Source organism: Rattus rattus, chromosome 8, assembly GCF_011064425.1.
Source record: "Rattus rattus isolate New Zealand chromosome 8, Rrattus_CSIRO_v1, whole genome shotgun sequence".
In the NCBI taxonomy this organism is placed as follows: domain Eukaryota; kingdom Metazoa; phylum Chordata; class Mammalia; order Rodentia; family Muridae; genus Rattus; species Rattus rattus.
In genome coordinates this window covers 99,118,052-99,136,831 of record NC_046161.1, presented here as the reverse complement: position 1 = coordinate 99,136,831, position 18,780 = coordinate 99,118,052, and the positions used below count along the sequence as shown (strand labels likewise).

At 40.6% G+C, this 18,780-nt stretch overlaps 2 protein-coding genes across 3 annotated transcripts in view; both read left to right on the top strand.

Moving 5' to 3' along the window:
• Positions 1-18,780, top strand: part of Rbm6 (RNA binding motif protein 6) — a 97,533-nt gene that overhangs the window by 55,982 nt on the left and 22,771 nt on the right. The window contains exons 1-2 of one of the 2 annotated variants that reach the window (XM_032910570.1): positions 12,486-12,652; positions 13,555-13,629. In XM_032910570.1, coding sequence (XP_032766461.1) covers positions 13,564-13,629 — 66 coding nt within the window. In that variant the 5' untranslated portion in view covers positions 12,486-12,652; positions 13,555-13,563. Of the gene's footprint in view, positions 1-12,485; positions 12,653-13,554; positions 13,630-18,780 lie in introns of those variants that run through there. The other variant, XM_032910572.1, reaches the window with a different exon arrangement.
• Positions 3,674-5,313, top strand: LOC116907550 (cofilin-1-like). The gene has a single exon (XM_032910573.1). It carries the CDS (start codon positions 4,295-4,297, stop codon positions 4,790-4,792), a length of 498 nt encoding a protein of 165 aa, XP_032766464.1. The 5' UTR covers positions 3,674-4,294; the 3' UTR covers positions 4,793-5,313.

Below are 18,780 nucleotides of genomic sequence, written 5' to 3'. Positions count from 1 at the left end.
TTCAAGAGGGAAGAACTTGAGCACAGTCAGAAGCAAAGCAAACTGAACTCCAGCTATGTAAATAACTCAATATCTAACCTATGGGATCCACTCATGATCTGGGCTCCTACAAAGGGTTTAAGTCACTTTTCTGGCTCCTGCTATCTGCAGCGCCCAGACAGACTCTATCTCCTAAGTTCAGGCCTCCTCTGTTTCACAGCTGCTGTTCTCACTGGTCCTCCCATAGTACTGTCATCTCCAAAATGCTAGAGTCTCTATTTGCAACCGGACTGTATTTTCACCAATAGCATCTTCTGAGCCCTTTCCAGGGACTCCCCTGATTTCTGTGACCCCCTTTATGCCTTCAAAAGTAGTACCACCTGGGTGACTCTGATACTAAGTTTGACTGCTAGCATAAGGTACAACCTTGGCCACCTTTAGACCACAGCTTCTGTGTGCTAACTCTGAAGAAACTTTCCTGAAGATTTCACTTAAGTGACGATGTCTTTTAATCACTACTAATTTCTCAGCTCTAGGAGTATTCCAGTAAAACAAAGGTTTTACTTCAGTGGTACTGGTCTCTTGTTAGTCGTGGCGGACTCTTCAATCCTAGCTGACCAAAACCTGTCTTAATTCAAAATAGCAAATGACTCTGGTCATTTGAGTTTTTAAACTTCCCTCTGAGCCCCATTTGTTGAAACACGAATTTGATGCCAGCACTTGGGAGACAGAGGCAGGTAGGTCTCTCTGAGTTCCAGGATAGCCTGGACTTACACAGAGAAAAAAGCAAAACAAAGGAAATTGTTTTTGAAAAAATTATTTTTAATTATATGAATGTTTCTTTATTTAATGGGTATGTGTGCATGGGAGTGCAGATATAAAGAACAGAGGCATAATATCCTCTAGGAGCTGGAGTTACATTTACAGGCAGTGGTACTATGAACTGAAAGTGAATTTTCTACAAGTGCTGTTAGCTGCTAAGCCCATTTCTCTAGACCCTACTATGAATTGCTTTTAAACTTTTTGGCATTTACTTTTTGGGCTTTATATTACTTAGATAGATGTCATTTAATTTCATTGTGTTTGGGGGTTTTGCAACTGACTTATTTACTGTTCCTGTCATCTAGCTTAATTCTCTTAGGAATTGAGAGTATATATTTCTTGATTTGTAATCATATTTGTCAAGGTATGTTTTATTTTCTATAATGTGGTCTATATTTTTTTTTTTTTTTTTTTTTTTTTTTTTCCGGGGCTGGGGATCGAACCCAGGACCTTGCGCTTCCTAGGCAAGTGCTCTACCACTGAGCCAAATCCCCAACCCCTAATGTGGTCTATATTAATAAAATCATACATGTGAGCTTGAAAAGATTTAGAATGTTTTTGCTAGCTTACAAATGTCGATTAGATTACTTATTGATGTATTTTCTTTCAGATTTTTCTAGGTAAATGGCATATATAATTTATATAGTCATTTAGTAGGATAGTTTATACAAATTGGTTTGGTTCTTTTGAGACAGGGTCTCACTCTGTAGACTTCTGGGACTCAGTATATAGACTACTATGACCTCAAATTCACTGAGGTCTGCCTGCTTTTACCAAATACACACATTAAAAAATAAAAAGTAAATCTTTTTTAAAATTTAGTTTTGGAATTATGGGGGGGTGGGTATGAATGTGAGTGCAGAGGCCAATAGCTATAAGAGGCCTTGGATACCCCTGGAACTAGCATTATAAGCAGTTCCTGACTTGACCACCTGACTTGATTGCTAGAAATCGAACTTACATCTTCTCCAAGGACTTGTAACCACTGCACAATCTCTCCAACCCCTTAGAAATTATTTATGTGTGTGTACATGTGGAGGGAGAAGAGCTTGTGGATATTCCCTCTATCCTATCATATGGGTCCAAGGGATTGGGCCAGATATTATCAGGTATATAAGCAGATGCCTTTGTCCTCTGAGCCACCTCAGCAGCACTGGATGCGTTTTGATTGTGTCATATTGAGTGAACCTATAGCAGCCCATAACATAGATTGTCATGAATTATGAAGCTAGTTTATTTAACAGTAATCTTACAAAATTGCTTTGGGATTAATTCCTACAAGGAAAGACATCTTGCTAAATTAAAATGTAAGCAAACAGCGGCCTTTTAAGAGATTTGACAGGGCTGGAGGTAGTGTGCATTTCTTGTAACTCAGTGCTACAAATAGGCAGAAGCTCTATGAGTTGAGGCTAGCCTGGTATACATAGTGTGTCCAGAGTTACATAATGATACCACGTCTCAAAACAAACAAAGTTTCTATATGTTTTAAATAGATCTTTTTTCCTTTTAACCTACCAGCAGAGGTGAAGCAGAAAGCTAACTGGACATGGTGGTGTATACCTTTATTCTAAGCCCTCTGGAGGTAGAAGTAGGCTGATCTATGAGACCCCGTCTCAGAAAAAAGAAAAACCAAACCAAAAAGAAGGAAATTACTGGGTGGTGCATGCCTTTATTCCCACCCAGCACTTAGGAGGCAGACAAATCTGAGTTCGAGGCCATCCTGGTCTACAAAGTGAGTTCAAGGACAGACAGCCACAGCTATACAGAGAAACCCTCCTTGAAATATTTAAAAAAGAAAGAATGAATTCATTATTTTCATTTTAGATTCTTTTTTTTTTTTTTTTTTTTTCTTTTTTTCGAGCTGGGGACCGAACCCAGGGCCTTGCACTTGTTAGGCAAGCGCCTACCACTGAGCTAAACCCCAACCCCTGTATTGCTGTTTTAACTTTAATCATTGTACGAATTTCTAGTCTAGGAATATCTTACTAGTTTGTGTGTGTGTGTGTGTGTGTGTGTGTGTGTGTGAGAGAGAGAGAGAGAGAGAGAGAGAGAGAGAGAGAGAGAGAGAGAGAGAGAGAGAGATATTCTGGCTGTCCTGAGGTTTCTCTCCAGGATAGAATGTTTGAATTTGGTAATTACTACACAGCATCATCCTTTTTTTTTTTTTTTTTTAAGATTTATTCATTCATTCTTTCATTCATTCATTCATTCATTCATTCAGTATACAGTGTTCTGCCTGCATGTATGCCTCCATGCCAGAAAAGGGCACCAATCTCATTATAGATAGTTGTGAGCCACCATGTGGTTGCTGGGAATTGAACTCAGGACCTCTGGAGGAACAGTCAGTGCTCCTAACTCCATCTCTCCAGCCCTTGTTGTTTTGTTTTGTTTCTTTTGTTTTGTTGGGTTGTTGATGCAGTTGTTGTTGAATCAGGGTTTCTCTGTGAATAGTTTTGACTGTTTTGGAACTTGCTTTGCAGACCAGGTTGGCCTCAAACTCACAGAAATTTGCCTGCCTCCAGAGTACTGGGATTAAGGGCAAGTACCACCATGCCTGGCCACAAATGAAAATTTAATGGCAGTTTAAAATGGAAGACCCTTGTAGATACTCTGATAGGCGTGCTATTCTTCCTAACCAAAGTCAATAAAATTTCTCCAAGATTAGTATTCTTTAATGACAAGTATTTTTTTCCCTTCTTTATAGAAATAGGATATTTAGAGGCTGGAGAGATGGCTCAGTGGTTAAGAGCACTGACTGCTCTTCCAGTGGTTCTGAGTTCAGATCCCAGCAACCACATGGTGGCTCACAACCATCTGTAATGGGATCTGATGCCCTCTTCTGGTGTGTGAAGAGAGTGACAGTGTACTCACATACATAATATAAATAATCTTTTTAAACAATAGGAGATTTAAAATAAAAACAAAATTAATCAGGAGCATATGTGACAAAACATGCCCATAAGACCTGTAGCTGGGGGATCAGGAGTTAAAGCTATCACCACCTATATAGCAAGTGTGAGGCCAGTCTATTTCCAAAAAGCACAGTTGCAGAGGTGCGTGAGATAATTCAGTTGAATTACTAAGACTCACATGGTAGAGGGGATAACTAACTACTGCAAGTTGTCCTCTGATCTCCACACGTATGCATGATATGGCATGCTCTCCTCTCCCACATAGCCTATTATGAAAATTTTTAAACACTCAAAAATTACAAAAAAAGAATTGAAAATTAAATTGAGTGGGTTAACTATGTATTAGACACTGCTAAAATAAATAATATCCCATGTCAAGGACTAGCTTCTAGTGTATTGTGTTCCTGGAACCAAATTCATCTTGAAACCTTGGCTAATTTTGACTATAAGGAGTAGGGCTCAATATAATACGAGTTCCTATCTTGCTTTAAAAAGTATAAGTAAGTTCAGTTGGATCCTGGCAGCAGCTGCGGCGGCTCTGTTCTGTAGCTCTTTTCTGTCTCCCTTTCATTTCCGGAAACATGGCCTCTGGTGTGGCTGTCTCTGATGGAGTCATCAAGGTGTTCAATGACATGAAAGTTTGCAAGTCTTCAATGCCAGAAGAAGTGAAGAAATGCAAGAAGGCAGTGCTCTTTTGCCTGAGTGAGGACAAGAAGAACATCATCCTGGAGGAGGGCAAGGAGATTGTGGTAGGAGATGTGGGGCAGACTGTGGAAGACCCCTACACCACTTTTGTCAAGATGCTGCCAGACAAGGAGTGCCGCTATGATCTCTATGACGCAACCTATGAGACCAAGGAGAGCAAGAAGGAGGACCTGGTATTCATCTTCTGGGCCCCCGAGAGTGCACCCCTTAAGAGCAAAATGATCTATGCCAGCTCCAAGGATGCCATCAAGAAGAAACTGACAGGAATCAAGCACAAATTACAAGCTAACTGCTACGAGGTCAAGGACCGCTGCACCCTGGCAGAGAAACTAGGTGGCAGGGCTGTCATTTCCCTGGAGGGCAAGCCTTTGTGAGCCACCTCCAGCCCCCTGCCTGGAGCATCTAGCAGCCCCAGACCTACTCTTGGGTGTTGCAGGCTGCCCTTTTCCTGCCAGACCAGAGGGGCTGGGGGGATTCCAGTAGGGGTAGGGTTATCCCTTCTCCCCAGTTGCCAAACATCCCTCCCACCCCCCTTTTCCCTCCATCCCTGATGGTTCTGGCCTTCCCAAACTGCTTTTGATCTTCTGATTCCTCTTGGGTTGAAGCAGACCAAGTCCCATCCTAGGCACCCAATTTGGGGGGAACCTGCATTTTTTTTAACAACACCCCTACTCCTCATCCGTCCCATCCCATGCTGCCAACTTCTAACCACAATAGTGACTCTGTGCTTGTCTGTTTAATTCTGTGTGTAAATGAACTATGGAAATGACCCTCCCTGTACCAGCTGGTTGCCCTCCCCTTTCCCTTGATCTTGGCCACTCATGGAAGCAGGATCAGTAAGGGACCTTCAATTTAAAAAACAAAAAACAAACACAATAAAAAGGCTAATTAACAAAAAAAAAAAAAAAAAGTATAAGTAAGCCAGGCTTGAAGAAGTACACTTTTAATCCTATCACTTTTGAGACAGGCAGATCTTTGTAAATTAGAGACAGCGTGATCTAGATAGTGAGTTCTAGGACAGCCAGGGATATATAGAAAGACCCAGCCTCAATGAATCAATCAATCAATCAATCAATAGATGGATGGAAGACCTGTTTGATTCCTCAAATCCACTTGGAGGCTTACAACCATCAATATCTTCAGTCCCAGGAGATCTGACACCCTCTTCCGACCTCTTAAGGTTACTGCATGCTTGTGATACACAAGCTGATGTGTGGGCAAAACGCCCTTACACATAAAATAAAAATAACAGTTAAAAACTTTTTTTAAGTATTTATGTCTTAGTTTGAAGACATAATGGTGCATGCTTATAATTCTAATACTGGAGGTGGAGGCAGAAGGATGAGGAGTTCACGTCCAGCCTTACATAGTGTGATGATTTGTGTATACTCAGCCCAGAGAGTAGCACTCAGCCCAGAGAGTAGCACATTAGAAGGTGTGGCCCTATGGGAGTAGGTGTGTCACTGTGGGTGTGGACTTTAAGACCCTCATCCTAGCTGTCTGGAAGCCAGTATTCTGTTAGCAGCCCCCCACCCCCACCCCCCAGCTGGGGACCAAACCCAGGCAAGCTTGCTAGGCAAGCGCTCTACCACTGAGCTAAATCCCCAACTCCTGTTAGCAGCCTTCTGATGAAGATGTAGAACTCTCACCTCTGCCTGCACCTTGCCTGCCCTGATGACAATGACTGGACCTCTAAACCTGTAAGCCAGCCCCAATTACATGTTTTCCTTATAAGATTTGCATTGATCATGGTGTCTGCTCACAGCAGTAAATTCTAACTAAAACACGTAGTAAGTTCAGTGTTAACCTGACCTATGTAAGACTGTACAGGGCCCTCTGCCTAGTGTAAAACAACGGCTGGGCTGAGGATATGGTTCCAGTGAGTAAAGTACTTACTATACAAGGATGGGGACCGTGTTCAGAGGCCATGCACCTAAAAAAAAAAGTGGAGTGTGACAGGATATACCTTTAGTCCCAACTCTGGGAAGGTGGAAACAGGCAGATTTGGGGAACTCTAGCCCAGCAGATTCAGTGAGCTCCAGGAGAAGTTCTGTTGTTTGTTTTGTTTTTGAAGACAAGGTTTCTCTATGTAGCTCAGACTGTCCTAGAATTTGCTGAACATCAGGGTGGCCTCAAATTGACAGAGGTTTACCTGTCCCTGCCTCCTGAGTGCTGGAATTAAAGGCAAATGCCACCACTGCCTGGCAGGAGAAGTCATGTCTTTAAAAGGTGAGATAGATCTAATTGTTTTTAAAGGTATTTTAGAAAAAAGGCTTTGTTATACTTTCATATGGAAAAACAAGGTAAAGAAGTATCCTCTGTTTTGCCTAGAGTTGGTAAGATGGCTCAGTGGATAAAGACTCCTGTCACCAGACCTTACGGACTGAATTCCATCTCCAGACTCACATGGCAGGAGGAGAGAACTGACTCTTGAATGTTGTTTTATAGCTTCCACATATGTGCTGTAGCATTCACACACACACACACACACACACACACACACACACACCCCAAAATACACAAATTAAGTATCAGCTGAGCATATAACTCAGTGGTAGAACACTTACTTAGCATGCTAAAGACCCTGGGTTAAGTCCCCCCATCACTAGATATATGTGTATGGGGGTTGAGGGGATAGTGTAATTCAAACGGTAATAGCTTGTGCTTCCGCCATAAATTGGACTCTTGTCTAAGATTTTGTTTTCAGTGGTCATCCCCTTAGTGGCCTCATCAACTTGGATTCTCAAAGGAAAACAGATCTTGTTCAAAGATCAGTCTAAGCATAGAGGATAGAAAAGACCAACCAGCTAAACTAGAGGACTGCCACAAGGAAGTCTTTGGTATTTCCCTCTGAATTTCTGTTCTCTACTTATTTCTTGTTCCTTTGTTTGTGATAAGCTCTCACTATGAAATGTAGGCTAGCCTTGAACTCATGATCTTCCTACTTTGGCCTTCTGAATGCTGGGATTGCAGGTGCATGCCACTATACCTGGCTTATTTGCAATATTCACATTCACACACACAGCAAGTTTCATTGTGAGGCTTTGCCTACAATTTGCTTTGTAGACCAGGCTGGTTTCATCTCACCGAGATCCACCTGACCCTCAGAGTGCTGGGATTAAAGGTGTATGCCACTTTACTTTTGTTGCCATGGAAATTTTACAAGATATCTGAACCATAACATAATCTTTGCATTGCTTGTGTGTGGGGTGGGGATGGTGCTTGACTGCTTGACACAAAAGAGTTCTATAAAAAGTATGCTTTTTTATTCCCAAAGATGTGTCTTACAGCGCTGTGCATTGAACCTAGAGCCTTGCTATGGCAGGCAAGCAATCTACCACTGAGCTATAAATGATCTCAACTAAAGTAATTGTAGAGACTTTAAGAGCAGAACAATCACTTTGAGAGGGTTAATTTGGGAGATTAGCAGTGCTTTCAAGAAGCAAGGTCTGATGAACATAGTAATCCCAGCTCTCAGGAAGCTGAGGCAGGATGATCTTAGTGAAATTCTGTCTTTAAACTACATCAACAACAGAGGCAAGAGTGGCACCTCAACAGTTAATAGTATGTACTGTTCTAGAAGAAGAAGTGAATTTAGTTCCCACATCAAGTAGCGAGCTTATAACTCCAGTTCCAAAAGGCTCTGATTTCTCTAGCCCCTTTGGGTTTTTATACCTGTCTGCACAGACGTGTATAATAAAAAAGCCCTTTTTGGGGGTTGGGGATTTAGCTCAGTGGTAGAGCGCTTGCCTAGCAAGCACAAGGCCCTGGGTTCGGTCCCCAGCTCCGAAAAAAAGAAAAGGGAAGGAAGAGAAAAAAAGCTCTTTTTTAAATAGATGCCTTTGTGAACTCATTCTAGGCCTATTGCCTTTGAATTTCTTTAGTCTTTATCTTACACATCCTCTCATCAGAAACCACCTATTGGTATAGTAATTATCATAAAGTAACTGACTCTAAAATTTAAAAAAAAAAAGCTACTTAAAAAGAAAATCTTACTTTCATACTTTATTATGATTAGCTCTGTAATCTTTGGTCATCCATTTCATGTGAGTAGGTTTTCCATATACTCAGGAGAGTCTCAGTGTACTAAAGTTGAAATGATTGTTGTGAGGAATGTCTTTGTAATGAATTGTTCTATGAGTAAAGATTAAAGATTATTTCTGATCAATAAGTTAGTTCTCAGTCATCAGTGATCTTTCTCACCTTATGTTTGCAAGAAAAGTCAGCAGAGATTACAATTTTTCCATGTTAATTACAGTCACAAAGCTTATATAAGTTTTTCTACTCATGAACCTTTTCTTTGTATACTTGAATGTTTAATGTCTTTTATGTTACACAGTATGGTGATTGGAATGTGCTTAGCCCAAGGGAGATGTGGCCTTGTTGGAAGAAGTGTGCCACTGTATAGGCAGGCTTTAAGGGCTCAAGTGCTCAAGCTCCACCCAGTACAGAGACAGTCTCCTCCTGGCTGGGATCAAGATGTAGAACTCTTGGCTCCTCAGGAACCATGTCAGTGTATATGATGCCATGCTTCCCACCATCATAATCGACTGAACCTCTGAAAGTGTAAACCAGCCCCAATTAAATGTTTTCCTTTATAAGAGTTGCCTAGGTCATGGTGTCTGTTCACCACAATGAAACCTTAACTAAGACACACAGCAGTCGTAGTCTCAGTATCAAGTATAATTTTGTCGAAGTATTTATTGGCAGTGGTCTTGCACTTTGCAGTACCTCAAGGCTTGGTTACTAGAAGTTGGGGCATATCTAAAGTCTGAAATAACGTAAGCTCTCACAGGGTGACTGTCTTTAAAAGCAGCTAGTGAAAAAGAAATGGATGTAGATGTTTGAATTCAGTGGTTTTCAGTCTCAGAATTTGTTCCACTTTTGTGTGCTAGAGAGTGAGTTTTCTGTTGCTTTGCCATTCTCAGCTTAAGTATGTATGCCTTTTTACAGCTTCTCATTAAAACTCCGAATACCTATATGATATTTTGTCAATATCCCCCTTGGGCCTGAGGGGGTTTTTGTGGTTTTTAGTGTAATGTAAATTTAGTTGAGCACTGTAGAAAGGATGTCTTAGGTTTTACTTTTAAATACATGACACTCTGTTCCAAGCTCGGCTACCATGTTTGATTAGACTGGCACCTTCCTTCATAGTACCTTTGCTTTATTAGTCTAGTGACCTTTGACACAAGGGATAAAATGCCCTGGTATGTGAAAATGGTAGGTAATAGACAGTTAAGAGTGGACAGCCCTGGGTTCGGTCCCCAGCCCCGAAAAAAAAAAAAAGAAGAGTGGACAGCCACTAAAGTGTGTCATTCTCTCAGTTTACTAACCTGTTTCCTCACAGGCTACTTCTCTAGAAGATACTGGCAGATCTCTGCTCTGGAAAACGAACTGGCAGGGCTGGGGAAGGGTGCAGTGAATATCTGTCACTCCCATACTTTGTATATTTGAGCTACCCTTATTGGATGATAGCTGGGTAATCGAGCCATAGATAACCCTGATTGTTTCATTTTTAAGTTTTTCCCAGGACTGTTCTTATTAGAACAATTGACTGTTCTTCAACAGGAATGTTAAAACCATTTCACAGTTTTTAACAGTTTCAGTGTGCCTTGATTTCTCTAGCTGTGTATGGATTGACTATGACGTCTGCTTGAGTTGTAGGAAAGGATAAGGGATCATTGCTGTCAAGCTGAGCACTGGGGAGGTAGAGACAGGAGAACTAACTGCTGGAAGTTTGAAGCCAAATGGAAGCTAAGTTGGGTATGGTAGGTAGTACATGCCTTTACCAGAACTCAAGAGACAGAGGTAGGTTGATTTCGTTGAGTTCCAGGCCAGCCAGAGTTACACAATAAGACCAAGTCTCCAAAGAGAGAGAGAGAAGGGAGACTGATTTTGAAACATAGAAGATAATCGTAAAATTGGCCTACCTATGGGACTCCTCGCTAGGCTGGACTAGTAGTCCACTCCTGTGATGAAGGATTATCGATCAGAACTGCTGGAACAGCATATTTGTCTGTTGAGAATTATAAAACGTTATCTTTTGCCTTAGAAATTCCTAAATCCACTGATGCATCCAAGTGGTGAATTAGAATATACAAATTCACAGTAGTGCTTTGGGTGATTGTTGTTCAGTGTTCAAATGGCAAACCTCCTGCTTTGGAGGTTTGATATTACAGATGTGTGCTCTAAAATCAATACATCCCTCCTGAGGTACTTAATGCCGAGCATTCTGGGTGTCTGGGAATGGTTCTATTCAGTTCTTTGTCTTTGAAACAAGAACTCACTAAGCTATATTAGCTATGTAAAGCCAATAAGATTTATTGTGAACTCTTAAAAACTGGACCAGCAATTTAACAACTAAAATAAAATATTATCATTTAGATAGAGGTTATTCCCAGAGTAGTGGGAGACATCTTTAATTAGAACATTGAGTAGTCAAAGATAGGTTGTCCTCTAAGTTTGAGGCCAACCTGGACCCACACACACACACGCACACACGCACGCGCGCGCGCGCACAGTGACCATTCCCTTTGAAAGCTTAGTCTTTAAGAAGACTGAAGTAAGCCTAGCAGTGGTGGTACACTTAATCTTTAATCCCAGCACTTAGGAGGCAGAGACAGAGATCTCTGTGAGTTTGAGACCAGACCTGTATACAGAGTGAATTCCAGGACAGCACTGCAACACAGAGAAACCCTGTCTTGAAAACATAAATAAACAAACAAGACAAGTAGGTTCTGAAATGGCCTATTTGACAAACTAGCAAGGTTAAGTGGATATTTGACTCCATCTAGTTTTATCGACTAATATTAGTCCTTTTTTGAGAATTTAGGGTTCGGAGTAATCAACATTTATTTAAACCCTCACTTTATGATCTGTAATAAGCTTTGTACATGGCCTAATTAACATAATCTCTACAATTATTTTGTCAGTTAAGAATTGTTAATCCCAAGGCAATGGTGGCACATGCCTTTAGTTCCAGCATTTGGGAGACAGGCAGTTGGATCTCTGAGTTCTAGGCTAGCCTGATCTACAGAGCACGTTCCAAGATAGCTAAGACTACACTGAGGAACCCTGTCTTGAAAAAGAACCAAAACAAAAGAAAGAATTGTTAGTCCCATTTTATGGAAGATGAGGACCTTTCTGAAGGTCATGGAATAGAAGCAAGATTCAAATCTAAGGAACCTACTCCAGAGTCCATATTAGTTTAGCATTTTTTGGTTTTTACCTTTTTTTAAGAGAGTGTATCAATGGGGAAGTGTGCTATGTGTGGTGTGCATGTAGAAGTTAGAGAACACCTTGTAGGAATCAGTCTTCCCACCATATGGATCCTGTGGATTGAGCTCAGTTTGTCGTGTGTGGTAAGCACCTTATGCACCGAGCTATCTTACTAGCCTGGGTTGGTTGTTTGTTCATTTATTGGAGACAGGGTTTTCCTGTGTAGTCTTGGCTGGCCTGGAATTTGCTATGTAGACCAGGCTGGTTTTGAACTAATAATCCTCCTTCCTCTAACTCCTGAGTTTTGGGGGAACTTAGGATCTCCCAAATGAGATGTGCAGAGATACACTATCTTCTGGTTTGGAAAGGTGTTGCATTGACCAGTTTTCCTACATAAAGCTTAACAGAAAAGTGTAACCATGATTCTCCCTTCATATAGATCTCCTTCCTGACTGGGGCTCCTAATACCAAGCACAAGTTGGTGAATAAATGATCCAGGAGGACCTTCTCTGTAGTCCTAAATGAATTCTGTGCTGACATTCAGCAGCTGGTCACCCAGCCTCTCTGAACATGGTTCCTTATCTGTAAAGTGAAACTGTTGCTTCATGGGATCATTTAGGGGATTGAGTAATATAGCACACTTATCAGTTTCTGGCTCTGAGAAATGCTTAGTATATGTTAGCAATTTTTATTGGTATTGTTCTTTAGCTTTTAGAGCAATACAGAAGTGGTTTGTCAGAAACTAGATTCTAAGACCCAGTTAGGTGGGCAGTTTTCCTTTGGTTTTATTTAATAAGACAATAATCTTATTCTATGTATTTCTCTTGACTCTTTTGGTGTGAAAAGCAGAGAGGTAAAGCATTATTTGACAGATGTATGGATTCAAGCAAGAAACTGAGGTCCAATTGCAAGGAAATGACTTGTATAATTCAGAGCCCTGTCTGAGGAGACACAGAGGACCCTAGAGGGCGGAGAGTGAACACAGCGCAGGGGCTAGTTCCAGAGTCGCACCTTCGGTTAGTTCAATTACCAGCATGGGTGAGGGTCCCTTGTCAGTAAGCAGAGACCCTTCCCCTTCCCCTCTCTGCTCTAATATATTGGCTGGCTCATATTTATTAAACATTTTTAATATGAAGTAGAATTTGTGACTTATCCGAAATAGGCAAGGAAGCTCTATAAGAGGTTTGTTGAGACACCTTGTCCTACCTGCTTCTGTGCCAGCTTTCCCAGAGGCTTATTTGCCAGTTGTTGCGCCTCAGATTTAGGGCTAGCTTGCTCTGTAGGCTCCAAATCTGAATGGTGATGCTGCCGCTGCTGTCCTTGTAACTACCACAGGTGTTGCTGCTACTGGCCATTCAGTTTGCTGCTATTGAGAATATAATCTGCTGTGAAACTCTCACCTTCCTCCTTTCTTCCTGTCTTTGGTGTCGTACTTCTTTCTCCAGGTGCTTTTGCTGTATAACCAATACTTTAGACATCAAAGTTACTAGCTTATTACCTCTCCAAGGAAATGTGTTAGGCATAGAAAAGAAGGTAATTGGGAGAGAACCTATGCCTCTGTGCTTAATAGTGTGGAAGTGAGGAATGTGCGCTTGCTCAAGAGAACTCAGGAGAGTTCCCTATGCGACCTGGAGAAGTAACTGGGCATAGCATGCCGAGGACAGTGCCCTGGCCTGCTGGAGGCAAGGCAGAAGACAAGTTTTACCTTCTCCCACCCACTTCCCTAAACTTAATCTCACTTTGCCACACACATGATTCCAAATCTGTGGCATAAACAAACAGCCATCCCACCCATTGGTGAACATTCTTATTTTTCATGAGATGTTTCAGCTGGGGAATTGGGAAGGCCATGTGTGCCTTCCTGTCTCTGTTACTCTAAGGGTTATAGTTAATGGCTTTTTTGTCTTTGTTTTTACAGGGAACTCTAATGATCCATGACAAAGAAGTCACTCTTGAATATGTACCAAGTCCAGATTTTTGGTACTGCAAAAGAGTAAGTACTAAAAATTCTGTTTTGGAAATAAGCCTTACAGAGGCAGTGTTCTTTTTTTTTTTTTTTTTTGGAGCTGGGGATCGAACCCAGGGCCTTGTGCTTCCTAGGCAAGCAAGCACTCTACCACTGAGCTAAATCCCCGACCCCCAGAGGCAGTGTTCTAGTTACCACCTAACCCACTGTGTCCTTGCATTGCACTCAATAAAATAGTTTAAAAAAATTAGCATTCCACATCTTCATATCTCTAGGAATGCTACCTATGAAAATTTTAAGCCATACTCTTATTGGAGGTCTTATCACAATAAGACTGAAAATTCAATTTCAGTTTTTATTGCTATTAGTTTTAAAATTAACTACAAGATAAGCGTGGTGGTGCAGGCCTTTAATCCCAGGAGCTCTAGGGAAGTAGACAGGCAAATCTCTCAGTTCGAAGCCAGCTAGCTGGTCTAGAAAATGAGTTCTAGACCAGCCAGAACAATAAAAAATTCCTTACAAAAAATTGTATAAAGTTTACGATGCATGTTTTATCAAGTGGGAATGTGTATGTGTATGCACACACACATTTTTATATGTACACATACATATAGGTACATGTGCATACATGTATATGCATATATACATAAATACATATATATGTGTATGTGTGTACACATACCTGGGAAGATGACTCATTGATTAAGAGCACTTGCTGAGAAAGCAAGAAGACCTGAATTTATCAGGAACTTGCAGATTAACCTGCAACCAGCATAGATGAAACACTGAACTGCAGGTCTGAAGGAGAGACCCTCTCTCAGATAATAAGGTGCTAGCATAGTAGAGGAAGACACCTGATATCTTCCCTAGTCTCTGCCTGTGCACACACAACAAATACACCATAAATATATATGATTTGGAAAGATAGCTTAATCAGTGAAGAACTTGCCATGTGAACATGAGGGCCTGAGTTTGATCCTTTGGACCCACACTAAAATAAAAAACACAGGCGTAGTGGTGCATACTTGTGATCAGCACTGGGAAAGAAGAAACAGGCCTCTTCCCAGAGTTCCCTGGCCAGCTAGCCTGTCTTACTTGTTTAGACCCTGTCTGTGAGATGACTTGTCTCAGAACACAGTTATTGAGAAGTGACACTCAGAGTTTTGGACTGGGGGAATATAATATAGCTCAGTAGTAGAATACTCACCTAGTATGTTGGTGTCTGGGTTCAATCTCCATTATAAAATTTATTTTTTTTTAATTTTTTTGTAAATGTTTGTTTTGCTTGTGTATATGTCTGTGCATGGCTTGCTTTCTTGATGTCCATGGAGGACAGAAGATTGCATTGGATCCCCTAGAATTAGAGTTACAGAGAATTATGAACCACCATGTAGGTACTTTGAATCAAATCCGGGTCCTTGTAAGAGCAAGTGTTCTCAAATGCTCAACCTTCTCTCCAAGCCCTGGGAAGAGAGTCTTTTTTTTTTCTTTTTTTTTTTCCGGGGCTGGGGACCGAACCCAGGACCTTGCGCTTCCTAGGTAAGCGCTCTACCACTGAGCCAAATCCCCAACCCCGAAGAGAGTCTTAATAAAGAATTTTCTCAGGTTAGCCTGTGGAAATGTCTGTGGACAATTGTTTTAGTTTTTAATCGATGTAGGGGGGCCTGTCCATTGTGGGCTAAACCATTCCCTAGACAGGAAGGTTTGTTTTTGTTGTCATTTTTTGAGACGGGTTCTCTGTATAGCCCTGGCTGTCCTGCATCTAGCCTTGTAGACCAAACTGACCTCACACTCAGAGCTCTCAGTGCACACATTTAATCTGTGAGGTAGAAACCAACCTGGTCTACACAGTAAGTTCCAAGACTGCCAGGGCTACATACTAAGACCCTGTCTCCAAAACAAAACAAACAAAACCCACCACCACCAACAGAAAAAGATGGAGTTTGATATGGTCCAGTCTGGCCTCAAACTTGTTATGTAGCCCTGATAACCTTGAACTTCAGATTGTTGTACCGCCACCTCCCAAGTGCTGTAGTTGCATGCACACACCACCATAACTGGTTTATAAGATGCCCCAGGTTGGGCTGGAGTGATGGCTCAGTGGTTAAGAACACTGACTGCTCTTCCAGAGGTCCTGAGTTCAATTCCCAGCAACCACATGATGTGGCTCACAACCATCTGTAATGGGATCCAGTGGCCTCTTAAGACAACGACAGTGTACTCATATTCATATATATATATATATATATATATATATATATATATATATATATATAAATCAATAAGTCTAAAAAAAGATGCCACAGGTTGAAGACAGGACCTTATTCATTCTAGACAGGCAGGGACATTGACAGGCCAAGCCACATTCCTAGCTCTTTAAATTTTTAATTAAATCATCCAGAATGATCAACTCATTAGTCACACTCATGCTCCCTTCTTCTAGGTCCTAGCTTGTCACTTATCTTTTGTCTCTGTATTTGCCTGTTCTGGACATTTCATATAATGAAATCAGAAATAAGAGCATTAATCACTGCTTCATTCTTTCCTATAGCTGAGCATTATATAGGTTTAGATCATTTCATCATCAATTGATGCACGTTTTTTCTGCTTCTTGACTCTTGTGAATAGTACAACTTATGTACTAGTTTTTCTCTGTTTTTTTTTCTCTAGTTTTCTTCTTTTAATTCTTTGCATATGTACCCAAGAATGGAATTGTTGGATCATAGTAATAAGTTTATATTCAACTCTTTGAGGAACTACCAAATCATTTTCCATACTCCGCTGCCATATCATATACATCCTCATTGGCAGTGCAAAAGATTTTAAATTTTCCACATTCTTGCACATATTTGACATTTACCATTTTTATTGATAGCCATCCCAGTTGACATATATAGTATTTTATAATTTAAAATTTTTTTATTCATGTTGTGTGAATAAACACACCTGCAGTAGCACCATGTGGAGGTCAGAGGACAAGTTTTGGGAGTAGGTTCTCGCCTTCCACTCTGTGGCTACTGGGGATTGAACTCGGGTTGTCATACTTGGCAACAGAGTCTTTACCCCTTTATCCAGTAGCCCCCACAACTCATAATTTTATAGTCACATTGTTTGTTTTAGTGTGTGTGCAAACACATGTCAGAAAGGGAAGAGGTTAGAGCAACTTGCAGGAGTTAATTGCCTTTTTAAAAAGTTTACGTATATGAGTACACTGTCACTGTTTGCAGACACAGGGCATTAAATCCCATTACAGATGGTTGTGAGCCATCATGTGGTTGCTGGGAATTGAACTCAGGACCTCGGGGAAAGCAGTCAGTGCTTTTAACCACTGAGCCATCTCTCCAGCCAGGTTCTTCCCTTCTATCATATGGTTTCTAGAGATAAAACTTGGGTCCTCAGTTTTGACAGCACATCTATTTACCCATTGACCTATTTCACTGTTGTGATTTGTGTTGCCCTAAGGACTAATGATATATAGCATATCTTTTGGGTAATTGTTTGTGTATCTTCTTAGAAGAAAACTTCAGTGATTCTTTTGACCTTTTCAGTTGAATTATTTGGCTTTGTGTTGTGAAATATAAATTACCCAATATGACTTATGAAGACTTGACCCTGTGCTTTATGCTAAAATTTTGACTATGTTACTCCAGAGATGGATGAGTTGGTTGTTTACTTGGTCGTTTGGTTGGTAGATGGTTGGTTTTAATACAGGGTCTCATTATGTAGTTCGTAGGGATTGTTTCAGCCTTCCAAATACTGGGAATAAAGGTGTGTGTTACTATACCTGCATATTTAGGTTTTAATCTATTGAAATGTTTTGATTATATTATGGTGCTGGGGACCATATCAAAAAGAAATATCATTGATTTCTGTTAATTCATTTTGTATTGTGTGATGTTAAGGGTGCAACTTTGATGTTTGGCATATGGGATTTTTCAATTCTTCTTCCTTTTTTTTTGGAGCTGGGGACCGAACCCAGGGCCTTAAATCCCCAACCCTGGATTTTTCAATTCTTAATATACCACTAAAGAAACTATTTCACTAACTGAATCCTTTTGAAGTCTTATCAGAAATTCATTTATCTCTAGGTTGGGAGGGCAGTGGTGCACACCTTTAATCCCAGCACTTAGGTGGCAGAGGCAGGCTGATCTCGGAGTTCCAGAACAGCCAGGGCTATACAGAAAAACCCTGTCTCAAAAAAAAAAAAAAAGAAAAAGAAAAACAAATTCATATATATTTTTTTTTCAGATTCTCTAATTTAGTCTAAATTTTTATGTTTATCCTTAAAGTCAGGACCGTGGTTATTGGGATTTTTTGTTTTGTTTTGTTTTGTTTTGTTTTTCAAAACACAGTTTCTCTGTGTAACCTTGGCTGTCCTGGAACTCACTCTGTAGATCAGGCCAGCCTCAAACTTACAAAGGTCTCCCTGCCTCTAACCACAGTTACTGGGATCAACCCAGTTGTGCGTCACTGCTGCCTGAATTAGATTTTTTTTAATATTTACTTATTTATTATATAGGAGTACACTGTTGCTGTCTTGAGACCCACCAGAAGAGGGCATCAGACCTTATTACAGATGGTTGTGAGCCACCATGTGGTTGCTGGGATTTGAACTCAGGACCTCTGGAAGAGCAGTCAGTGCTCTTAACCACTGAGCCATCTCTCCAGCCTTAGATTTTTTTTTTTAAAGATTTATTCATTTATTATATATAAGTACACTGTAGCTGTCTTCAGACACACCAGAAGAGGGCATCGGATCTCTTTACAGATGGTTGTGAGCCACCATGTGGTTTCTGGAAGTTGAATTCAGGACCTCTGGAAGAGCAGTCGGTGCTCTTAACCTCTGAGCCAATTTAGATTGTTTTTAATATCACTTGGTAATAAAATGAAGAGAAGAACTAATACATGCTATAACTTAGAGGACCCTTTAAGATGTTATGCCAGGCAGATGACCGTATATGGATATTTTTATGGGCCTCGTGTTAAGGGTAGAAAATGACATCAAGAGTTTCTTTGGGAATGATGAAAGTGATTTTAAATAAAATTATGACAGTGGTTGCACTACTTGCTTACTAAATATTATTAAGCTGTTTACTTAAAATATATAAGTTTAATAATACTTAACTATGCCTGCCTACCAAGTTAAGATACTGACCCTGCTGTTGGAGCATAAAACAC

Bases quoted from the DNA above. Each gene is read 5' to 3' on its own strand.
- LOC116907550 (XM_032910573.1), top strand. From the start codon at position 4,295: ATGGCCTCTGGTGTGGCTGTCTCTGATGGAGTCATCAAGGTGTTCAAT.